Here is a 12,046-nt window from a genome sequence, read left to right as displayed (position 1 = left end):
ATAAATAAGATTTTAACATAATTTTATAAATACAGATTTTCATGCAAAATTATAAGTACTATTGAAATAACTCCAACTAACATATTACGCGTATATAAAGTAAATTGACATCAGAGTTATACAATACAGTGATATGAACTTTCAATATTTTTTTTTTTTAAATTTAATTTATTCTGCAATCTGTTACATATTTATTAACATTAAGCTGAGATTGCTAACAATAATTATCATATAATGTTGATGTTGGGGGGTTTCTCAACCCCTTTCGAAGTATTTTATACTTCGAGGAAAAATAAAAAAATTAAATGTATTCAGAAAACAAAAACCAATGGTAAACAAATATAAATTAAAAATAAAGTTCTTCTTAATCCGTAATCAATAATAAACTAAAATATATTCTATATAAATTTTATATAAATGAAAAAACAAAAATGAACACTAATTAATATTGTATGAAAATGTTATCTGTTTTGGAAGTCCAAGCCGCGGCAGCTATTTGGTTGGATCTGGAAACATCAGCGTAGTCGGTTGGATAGGTTGAAAAGAAATTCGAATACACTGACAAATAAAAATAACTGTTGACTTGACACACAATAGAAATTTAATCCACTGATAATATTGAACTGATAACAAACACTGAAAGGAACTGAATGTATTGATTGCAAGTAACTGAATGAATGAATTAAACCAAAATGAATGAAAACCACGGAATAAATCAACTCGAACACTGTAAGGAACTGAAAGTAACTGAACGAATGAAAGGCGCGGAATGAATTGATTTGAATGCTAAAACTATTGCCTGCATCGGCCTTTTTATGAGTCAGAATTGCCCGATTGCCTAAATTTGAAACGTATTGTCCGAGTAGAAAAACAAACCTTTTACAGGTCCGACAACCTACACAGGTGCGGCGCAAACATTTTCCCCCGACTAAAAGGTTAGCCTTTTATACTTCTGAAAATACTCGAAATTGGTACATAGTGAACCTCATGATTAGGAAGGATAGAATTGCCAAAATAAATTCAAACTTTCATTCAGAGTAGATCGGTTACGGAAGCCTGACCTCGCGCCAGGGTCCCGCTCTCACGACCTACCACATTCACACAATCTAGATTGCGGAAGTTTTATTTTCGCGCCAGGGTCTAGATTTTTTGGACATTTACAAGAATCTTCCAGAGACTATGAGGGGTGTTCTCATCGCCCTGGAGATTGAAAATTTGGCAAAACTATATATAGAAGCAAATATATCATGAGATAGAAAAGTTTTTTTTTTTTTGAAATGAATAATTCAGATATAAACTATTGAATAGGTAGGGGGCATAGTTTGACAACAGGCCGCTTGATTAGGGTATTTCCCGTTTTTACCAATGCTACTCGAACCACTCCATCGGAGCCCGGAAAAACCTCTTCAACTCTTCCCAACCCCCAATGGAGCGGACGCGCATTCTCTTGTTTTACAACTACCAAATCACCCTTTTTAATAGGATTAGTGACTGTATTCCATTTCTGTCGGACCTGTAGCTCGGTTAGATATTCCACATTCCATCGCTTCCAGTAAGAAGCGACAATATGATCTAGCAATTGTTTTCTTTTAGTCAAATTCAAGTTTTCATAGTCAACGGGCAAATCCGACAGAGGCTCTTGCATTAAAAGTGCGCAGGCGTAAGAGGCTGAGGGTCCGATGGATCATTGCTCAGCCAACATAACGGTCTTGAATTCAGTAAGGCTTCGATTTGATTGAGGACTGTATTAAACTCTTCGTAGGATAAAATTTGCAACCCTATAACTTTAAACAAATGGGTCTTCACTGATTTAATATTCGCCTCCCATATACCTCCAAAATGTGGGGCAAACGGTGGATTAAATTTCCATTCAATGTCATGTAAAACCAATAATTCATTGAAACGCTTTTTATACTCTTCGGAATTTAGGAGAAGGAATAAGGAATCAAGAGTATTTTTGGCTCCTATAAAATTGGTTCCACAATCGGAGTAAATACATTTAATAGGACCACGCCGGGCTAGGAATCGTTTCAAGCAATCTAAAAATGTATCGCTTGTTAAATCTGAAGCTAATTCGAGATGTATCGCCTTAGTGGCTAAACAGATGAACAAGCATATATAAGCCTTGTAGGTTCGAGCGCCTCTGTGACGACTCATGGAGATATTGAAGGGGCCTGCATAATCAACGCCGACGTTTAGGAAAGCTCTACTGGCTGTTATGCGCGGTACTGGTAAGTCGCCCATGAATGGAAAAATGGGTTTCGGATTCTGTCGAAAACAAGTTATACACTTGTGAAGACGATTACGAATTATTGCACGAGCCGACAAGATCCAATATTTTTGCCTCAATAAAGATAATACTAAGTTTGATCCAGTATGTAAATTATTAATATGGTAGTAATCTATGAGACAATTTACTACTTGGTCTTTTTTTGGCAAAAGAAGTGGATTGTTATTAGTTGTTAATCCTAATCTACCTTTAACGCGTAAACAATTATTAGAATCCAAAACCAAATTTAGTCGGCAAAACTTCTTCGAACAAGACTTTCCGTTCGTTAATAGTTTGAATTCTTCGGGAAAATGATGTTCTTGGACTAAACGAATAATAATTACCTCGGCTTGTTTCAAATCTGAAGTCAAAAGTCGGTTTCGATTTGTTATAATTTTACAAAACTTCAATATATAAGCGAAAATTCTTACAAGTTTGCACCAATTAGAAAATTTTTGCGTTAATTCATATAAAGGATTGATCGGTGGTATGACACTCTTTACTATTAGAGCGTTAGCTTTTCTTTCTTGATCAATATCTCCGGAAGGTTCAACCGTTTTTGCAGGCCAAGTTGATATAGGACCATTCAACCAATCCGGCCCAAACAACCAATTCTTATGTTGGATAAAATCCTTAGGTCGAAGACCTCGAGAAACACAATCGGCTGCATTTTGATTAGAAGGAATGTGAAGCCATTGTGCATTAGGAATGAGATCCCGTATTTTTGTTACCCTATTGGCTACAAATGTTTTCCAACGAGTAGCCGGTCCTGCTAACCAGTGAAGGACAATCATAGAATCGGAAAAACAGTAAATAGAATCAAAATCTATACTATGTTGGTTATTCGTTAATATAAAATTCAGAAGTTTTGACAGTAAATGACAGGCACAAAGTTCAAGCCTGGCTAATGTTTGGTTTTTAATCGGTGTTACACGCGATTTTGAAATCAACAAGAAATTCGGATTGCCAAGAGATTTAATATAAACTACCGCTCCATACGCTTGCTCTGAACTATCCGCGAAACCAAATAATGAACATTTGTTTTGTTTTGATGTTTCGAGATAACGCGGAATCTGATAGTTATTAAGATGCTCTAATTCGGAATATACGGCTAACCATGATGTAATAATAAATGATGGTAATTCCTCATCCCAATCGATTTTTAATGTCCAAATTTTTTTCAATAATATTTTTATCTTAACAACTATCGGAGTTAGGAAACCCAGAGGATCCCAGATTCGCGCTATTACTGAAAGAAGTTGTCTCTTTGTCCATTTTCTCCACGTAAGCTTTATTTCGAATGAAAAATTATCTGATAAGGGATCCCATTTTAATCCCAATACCTTTGTAGAAGATTCCATTTGAAAATCCGATTTAGAGAAATGTTTATTTTGTACATCAGAATCAGAAAAAAGTTTACGCAGATTAGAATTATTAGATTCCCACTTTTTTAATTCAAAACCACCAGACGATAATACAGTCTGCAAACCCTCGCAAATGGTTTTAGCGCTATCCAAGGAGTCGATACTTGTAACCACATCATCAATATAGACATCGTTCTCAAGAATTCTAGAAATAGATTGAGAATATTTGGAACATTCGTCTCGGGATAGTTGTTTGATGGTTCTGATAGCTTGAAAGGGAGATGATGATAGACCAAAAGTTACGGTATTTAATTCATAGATGCCAATGGGTGCATCGGGAAACGGTCTCCATAAGATTTTTTGATATTTTCTATCTTGTTTACGAACCCAAATATTACGATACATTTGTTTGATATCAGCTGTTAATGCTATAGGCCCGAAACGAAAATTTAGAAGGATTGAACAAATGTCGGTTTGTAATTTAGGACCAACATGCAAAATTTCGTTCAAGGAAGTGAATTCTGAATTTTTCGCAGATGCATCAAACACAACGCGTAAAGGCGTGGAGGAACTTTCTTTTTCGACTGCGAAATGTGGAATATAATATCCATTTTTTATTTTAATAAAATCATCGACTTCATGATCTACCGGACAATAATCGACAAAGGATAATTGGTTTTGAGTCAGGTAATCTTCTATAACGGCGGCATATTTTTTATGAAATTCGGGATTTTCAAAAATTTATTTTCAAGCATGTGGTATCGCTTTAAGGCTAAATGAAATGATTTGTATAAATTTCTGCCTTCACTTTTAAAAGGCAGCGCTACTACATATCGTCCATCTGGAGATCGCGTAGTAGTTGTAGTAAAATGGTTTTCGCATAAATCATCGTTAGAAGAGAGGATTATTTCGGGAATGTCTTCTAATTGTAAGAATTTATTCATTTGTAAATGAAAATCTGAATCTGAAACATTACATAAATTAGTAGAAGTGCCGGTATTTTCAAATAAATCAGGAATGGAACCTAATATTAGATAACCCAACCGGGTTTCTAGGGCCACAGGTAATCCTTTATCATTTTTAACCTGATTAGTGCCAAGAATTTCGCCGAAAACATCGCAACCCAAAATTCCGTCGACCTCCTGGGGTGTATGAAAGTTAGGATCCGCTAAAGGATAATTCAGAAATGTTTTGATGGATGAAATCGGAATGGTAATTTGTGGTTGCTTTCCCACTATCTCGTGTACTACGTATGCACAGACCGATAACTGATAAGAATCAATTAAAGATTTCAAAGTGAAATTAACTAATCCAATAACTTTATGTGACGAATTGCCTAACCCGATCACTTGGGTTGATATTGGAAGAATTTGTAAATCAGCCTTTTTGCACCAAGTTAATGTCACAAAATTTCTATCGCTTCCCGAATCAATAATTGTACGTAATAAAATGTTTTCTTTTCTAGTAGTAACTTTTACTACTGCTGTCGGCAATATGGTAATATGATGTGCGATTTTGTTTTGATTAAATGCGCATAAAACCGTACTATTTGATTTGGAATTAGAAAGATTATTTTGATCCGTACTCGCAAAATTGCTACCAGTATGCAATAGCGAGTGATGTCGTTCGTTACATAATAAACAGGTTTTATTCGATCGACACGTAGTCGTTATCTTATGACCCAAACAATTGTCGCATAAGTTTAATTTTTGAATAAGGGATCGCCTATCAGGTATACTCAATGAAAGAAATTTCGAACAAGTAAACACTCTGTGTTGTTCCCGACACACAAAGCATTTGTTATCATATTTATTTTTTAACAAAAATGACCGGCTAATTTTAGTGTTTTTGTAATTGGGTTTGTCATTAGTGAAATTGTTGGTCATACCATATACTTGATTTTTTGCCTGTTGTGACTTTTGAAGAAAATGCAGGAGGTCTTGGTATTTGGGAAACTCACCTTGATAAAAATGCTCGAATTTTTCTTGTAACAACGGATCGAGTTTCGAGAATGCCAGTGACGTAATAAGGAAATCATAGGCGTCGGGAATATTCAATTGGGAGAGCGCTTGCACCGCGGTATCGAATTTTTCAAGGAATGAATTTATTTGTCCAGATGAAATGGTTTTGAATGACAATAGTTGTTTGAAATAATTGGTGGCTAAGTACCGTTTATTTTCGTATTTTTTTATGAGCGCTTCCCAAAGAATTTGATAATTATTTGCGGTCGGTAGTATAGAATGAAATATTTTTAAAACCGGACCCTGTAACGCTCCTTTTAAAAAATGAAATTTTGAAACATTATCTAACTCGGTATTTTCATGAATTAGTGAATTGAATGTTTCATAAAATAATGGCCATTGTTGAATATCTCCTGAGAATTTAGGTACTTCAATGGACGGTAAATGTTGTTTGGGTACTATGTCTTTAATTGAAGAACTATGCGCATTTTTATTATCTAGTAATTTCTCAGCGTGTTTTATTTTGGCATACATCGTTTCAAGGGCCTTTATTGCGGAATATTCCGGAATGAAACTAGGATTATCTAAATATTTTAATTTGTTTATTTCATCGCACAATTGAATAAATTGTTCACGAGCATTTTCAGTAATATATAAATTTTCAAGAAATTGTGTCTTATTTGAAGATACATCAATCTGTTGCGATAGATCGTACGTTTCTTGCACAATTGAAAAGTACATCTCTCTCTTGGCGGTTAGACGTGCAATTTCTGCACCAATATCGATTTTAGGCGCCATTATATATTTTTGTTTTCTGTATACACCCAATTAATCCTAATAATAATTAGGATCCGGCTCGAAGGACCAAATGTTGATGTTGGGGGGTTTCTCAACCCCTTTCGAAGTATTTTATACTTCGAGGAAAAATAAAAAAATTAAATGTATTCAGAAAACAAAAACCAATGGTAAACAAATATAAATTAAAAATAAAATTCTTCTTACTCCGTAATCAATAATAAACTAAAATATATTCTATATAAATTTTATATAAATGAAAAACAAAAATGAACACTAATTAATATTGTATGAAAATGTTATCTGTTTTGGAAGTCCAAGCCGCGGCAGCTATTTGGTTGGATCTGGAAACATCAGCGTAGTCGGTTGGATAGGTTGAAAAGAAATTCGAATACACTGACAAATAAAAATAACTGTTGACTTGACACACAATAGAAATTTAATCCACTGATAATATTGAACTGATAACAAACACTGAAAGGAACTGAATGTATTGATTGCAAGTAACTGAATGAATGAATTAAACCAAAATGAATGAAAACCACGGAATAAATCAACTCGAACACTGTAAGGAACTGAAAGTAACTGAACGAATGAAAGGCGCGGAATGAATTGATTTGAATGCCAAAAACTATTGCCTGCATCGGCCTTTTTATGAGTCAGAATTGCCCGATTGCCTAAATTTGAAACGTATTGTCCGAGTAGAAAAACAAACCTTTTACAGGTCCGACAACCTACACAGGTGCGGCGCAAACATATAATATAAACAAGAAGATAGTAGCAGCACCCAGCGGCGTGTCTACTAGGTATAACTTTCAATAAATTGATTTATATATTAATTCAATGGTTGAAATTATGTAACCGCATACTAGCAGTAACATTTAGGTTTTTGTTTTGAAACCAAAAAAATGAATGACAAAACAATACTCTAACCAATTTAAAATATGCCATATATATTTTGTAAATATTAGTGAGTGATGACCTCAGTTTTGAAAGAAATATCACCAATACAAAAAATGAAGTGCAAACCAGTTACTGTTTGAACCAATAGAACTTTAAAATAATTTCACAATTACGGATTTCCACGCAAATTAAATACTATTAAAATATCTCCAAACAATCATATGGACTTATAGAGCAAATTGATTACAAAGTTATGCAATTTAGAAAATATGAACTTGCAATGAATTTATTTACATGTCAATGTGCTGGTTGAACATACCATACTAGTGATATAATTGAGGTTTTCAATTTCGAAACAAAGAAAATGTGGGATAAAACTGTTCTACTATTATAAAATATTTGTATAAATATGATTTTAACATAATTTTATGAACAACGATTTCCTCGCAAAAATATAAATATATCCAAATTAGAAAAAATAAGCTTACAATGAATTGAATTACACATATTAATATAATCATTAAAGTTATCTGTCTTTGTTCAGTACTTCCAGCTTATTTATTATTGAAGTATTGTTTTTTTTTTCAAAAATGTGCCACCAGGTCCATTTTACCTCATAGGCGGGGTAAAATAAAACAGTCTGGTGGCAAACAGATCCAATAACTTTTTTTTAATTTTAAACATATTTTACGAAACAATAGCTACAATATACAACCAATGCAATATATACATACCATGGGCATCTTTTTCACAGAGATAACACCGTATATAACCTTGATCTGGTATTTCGTCAAAAATATTCATTACCAGTGTTGGAATAACTATTATTTCAATTTATTTTTTGTAAAATGACTTTTAATACTTAATTTACACTTTTATTTTTTATCCTTATTGTTTACCCTTTTGCCAGGGTAAAAGTTCATTTAGTCCTTTTTGCCCCGCCCACATTAATTGTCATTTTCGATTTTTGGCTCATTACTGAATTTAATTAATCTAAATTATAAATAACAATATATTTTATGAAACAATTACTTGTCGTATACCTTAACTTACATTATGGTCTTGTAAACCAAACAGTGCTAACAACAAAAAATATTAACGACGAAAGATGATATATTCATTATAAATTTTCAAACATTTCCAGTCATTTTCCGATAGCAACGTCGTGCAAAACAAGGTGATAGCTGGTTTTAATTTTTCTCCGTCTACTTTCAAATATTGTAGGTAAAAAATTCTTAAGTTTACTTGTTTTTATAACATCGTTCGTAGACCCTTTAACGCGCGGACCTTTAATCCCGCGTAAAACTCGAACCCATTCGATAACTAATATATCATAATAGATAGTCCATCATCACTATTCGTCTTGTCGAAGCGATATCGCTGCAGTTAAAAAACTACATTGCACTAGTCGACGTCTTATGTCATCTCTCGGCATATAATGCTCGTAATATATACGTTATGGTTATAAATCATGATATCACCTATCAGGGAGAAAGCAGGCTCCTCAGTTCGTGTCTAATCTGCTCATCTCAATGCCAGGAGGAAACTGTGAGCCAATGCCACTGGCGGCTCAGTACAATAGTGTTCCGGTGAGTAGTAGCCGGTTAGTAACAGACTGACATCTGTTATCAGTGCGTTCCACAAGGCCCGGGAGCGTTGCCACTGAGCCATGTCGACGTTCTGTATACCATGACATTAGTTACCAAATTTGGCTGCAGCTTATGGGACGAAAGTCTCACATGATATCTCATACAATGAAAATCCATCTTATAGACTAGGAAGTATCGATTATCTTACATTCGTGTATAAGGAGTTGGTATCTCGAGAGGACCATCCTAAATACATTAACGCTTTTTAAACATGTTGACAAATTTGTCAATTTTGAACTTTCCAATTTAGAAAAGTTTAGGTTGTTGCAAAAAATCTGGTTTGCTAAAATAATGTATTCTCGAAATACTTCGTTTTGTTTCAAGCCATTCTGAATAGATTAAGATCAAATTTGGACTAGTGGGTCCATTGCGTACCTTAAGGCAAATTGCTGATACTTTCCGTAACAAAAATTAAAATTAAACTAGTGGGGCGCATGGCATCGTGCGTTAAGGCGAATTTATATTTATTGTTAAAATCTCTATAAAATATCTGATAATTTGATATGCATATGTCTAATGATCATTTTTGACCGCCAAATGGCTTTTTTCACATTTTTACTACTTTTATGTAGATCTTCGAAACCGCTAAACCCGCCTGATGAAAATTTGATCAGTTCTTCATCTTGTTAATACAAGTAAAATGTTTTTTAAACTATTAAAATTGAACGCTCCGTTCTCTTAAAAACTGAGTTACCGTTTTTCGCACTTTTCGTCTCGTATCTTCGAAACGGCTAGACAGCACGTCTCCTTATCAACAGCAATCGAATGTTTTTTTAAATAATTGAAATTGGTTATACCGTGTTCCCGAAATCGTCGACGAAAATTTGTATCCGCACACACACACATACATCCATTTTTATATTACATCCATTGTATTCCAAAATGTTAAGAAAGCTCTGAAACGTGACGAAATATAAACATTTTCATTTTCGATTTTTTTGCGATTACTATAACCTACCCTACTGGAAGTTAATAATATACTGACGCTTGAAAATAATTTTATGATACATTAAAACAAGTTATTCTTAAAATATATGTAGTAACACCTTATTGAGATAATATTAAATTGAGAAATATTCTATTTCATAATTTATAAAATTGTACCATAAGTAAAATATATTGCTGTTGTGTGTTCTGTTAAAACCACATACACGCGGCCGCCCATTATATTCAGCATTTAAGTACTTTTGTGTATACATTAATGTACTAGCATAATTTAGAAAAAAATAAAAATAAAAATGCATACGCCATGATGGAGTAGAATTAGAATTGCATTCTCATATTGATTCCGAACATATGCAGATTATAGTCTTGGAGCGTTTCCACTTGTGGCAGCGGTTGCTTCATTAATATTTCAACGCAAACGCAAAAACATCGTTAGTTTAATCTGGTTCATACCGCCGCGGGCTTTTGCAAAAAGTGTCATGGGATAAAATGCTCTATTTTCAAGTTTCGCGGGCTAGAACGTTCATTTCGGAGAATTAAATTCATTCAGCAACATTGTTAATTAATATTAAATAGAAAAACATAGCGTGCATTGTGGTGGTGCAGTTTTTTTTTTTTTGATTAACTTGAAGTGATAATGGAAATTATTGCTTCTACCAGATATTATTATGTTATTAAGAATAACGCATTTAAACATAAAATACACTTGCACATGAAGATATATGTAATTATATACACAGTACATGGTTCAAAATTAGCCTACAGAAATAGCAATTTTGGAAAAAAAATGTATAAATTGAATATTAAGATCTGAAGATATAATAATTTGTAAAGGAAAACTAGACCAATCTGCGGCAAAAATGAGTGTTTGGATCTTGCTTCGTAATTAAAAGTTAAGAATTAATGAAAATCGCGGTAATAATATATTAAAACCTTGAATCTTGAAATGTGCCATGAATACCTATATATGTGGCATGCGTTGCAGTGAGTAACCCATGAATGTTATCAGATTCTGCTTTGTAATTAAAAATTGAAAATTGATGCAAAACGCGGTAATAATATATGAAAACCTTGAATCTTGAAATTCAATTGAATAGAATCACTTTCGACTAAACTGGTAATGACTATTAATAAACCTGAAAATTTTTATATGTGGCATGCGTCGCAGCGAATAAAGCATCCGAATAATTTGTGTTAGCTGCCTCTTTCACATATTATATAGCACATAGTTCCATATTAAATCTATTACACTGAAAATTTTTGATTATTCAGATTTTGATAAATCTTTCTGATGTTTGTTGAGAGAATTTTTTAGGTTTGTTGTGATTATAGAAATATAGTTGCATTGTAGAAATGGAAAAAAATACAAAAAAACCGCTTATCATTGTTTGACATTGGAAATATTTGAGACATTGTTTGGCATTGAAAACAAATGAAAACTGTCATCTGCCAAAAATTTCAATTCACTTATGAGCTAAAACAATATTAGAATATAATATATTTATGATTATGAATAAGAAAATAATGTAGCGAAAACTATGATACCAAGTGAAAAGCTTTGTACAAAATTTGTTAAATTAAATCATATTTCACAAAATTCTAATGATATTATATATCAAATATATACATAATCGACAACTGTTGGTCGACTGATGTAGGTTGTCTTATGAAAAAAGGCCTCTAAAGTGATGATTGCTGAACCAAAAATAAATTTAAATGAATTTAGCTTGATTTAATCACAAAATAAATAGAATCATAAAATTCTTCCTAATAGTTAATAAGTTAGTTTCAGATAGTCACTGATAGATAATTGTGGTTGAAATTTAAATAGCTAATAAATTAAAATTATGACATAATAATGTAATAATTGAAAAGATCCAAAGTCAGCAGAAACAAATAGCAGAAATAATTGCTAATGATAAACTGCTATCGACTTGTGCTTTAATTAAAAATTAATTCTCATAAAAACCGCAAACTTTCTTCAAACGGTACCTTATTGTCTTGGTAAAATTAATACAATTTGAAGAGCATCATATATAACGGTGGCAATATCAATTTTCAAATGATAATATATTTTCATGTGGTATAATAGTCCTTTTTAAGAATAAGTTTTAATTTAAATCATACTTTGGAATTTTTTTCACAACTACAACTATAGAG

General features: G+C 32.8%; 1 protein-coding gene across 1 annotated transcript; it reads right to left on the bottom strand.

Moving 5' to 3' along the window:
- Nucleotides 1-1,644: 1,644 nt before the first annotated feature.
- On the bottom strand, nt 1,645-4,038 carry LOC113388050. The gene has a single exon (XM_026625461.1). The coding sequence runs from the start codon at nt 4,036-4,038 to the stop codon at nt 1,645-1,647; it is 2,394 nt and encodes a 797-aa protein (XP_026481246.1).
- Between the last annotated feature and the right edge of the window lie 8,008 nt (nt 4,039-12,046).

Source organism: Ctenocephalides felis, unplaced genomic scaffold (genome assembly GCF_003426905.1).
Source record: "Ctenocephalides felis isolate EL2017-DRISC unplaced genomic scaffold, ASM342690v1 CF-g0.4_SCAFFOLD_03572, whole genome shotgun sequence".
Taxonomy (NCBI): Eukaryota; Metazoa; Arthropoda; class Insecta; order Siphonaptera; family Pulicidae; genus Ctenocephalides; species Ctenocephalides felis.
The sequence above is the reverse complement of the archived record's forward strand: the minus strand, read 5'-3'. Positions and strand labels throughout refer to the sequence as shown.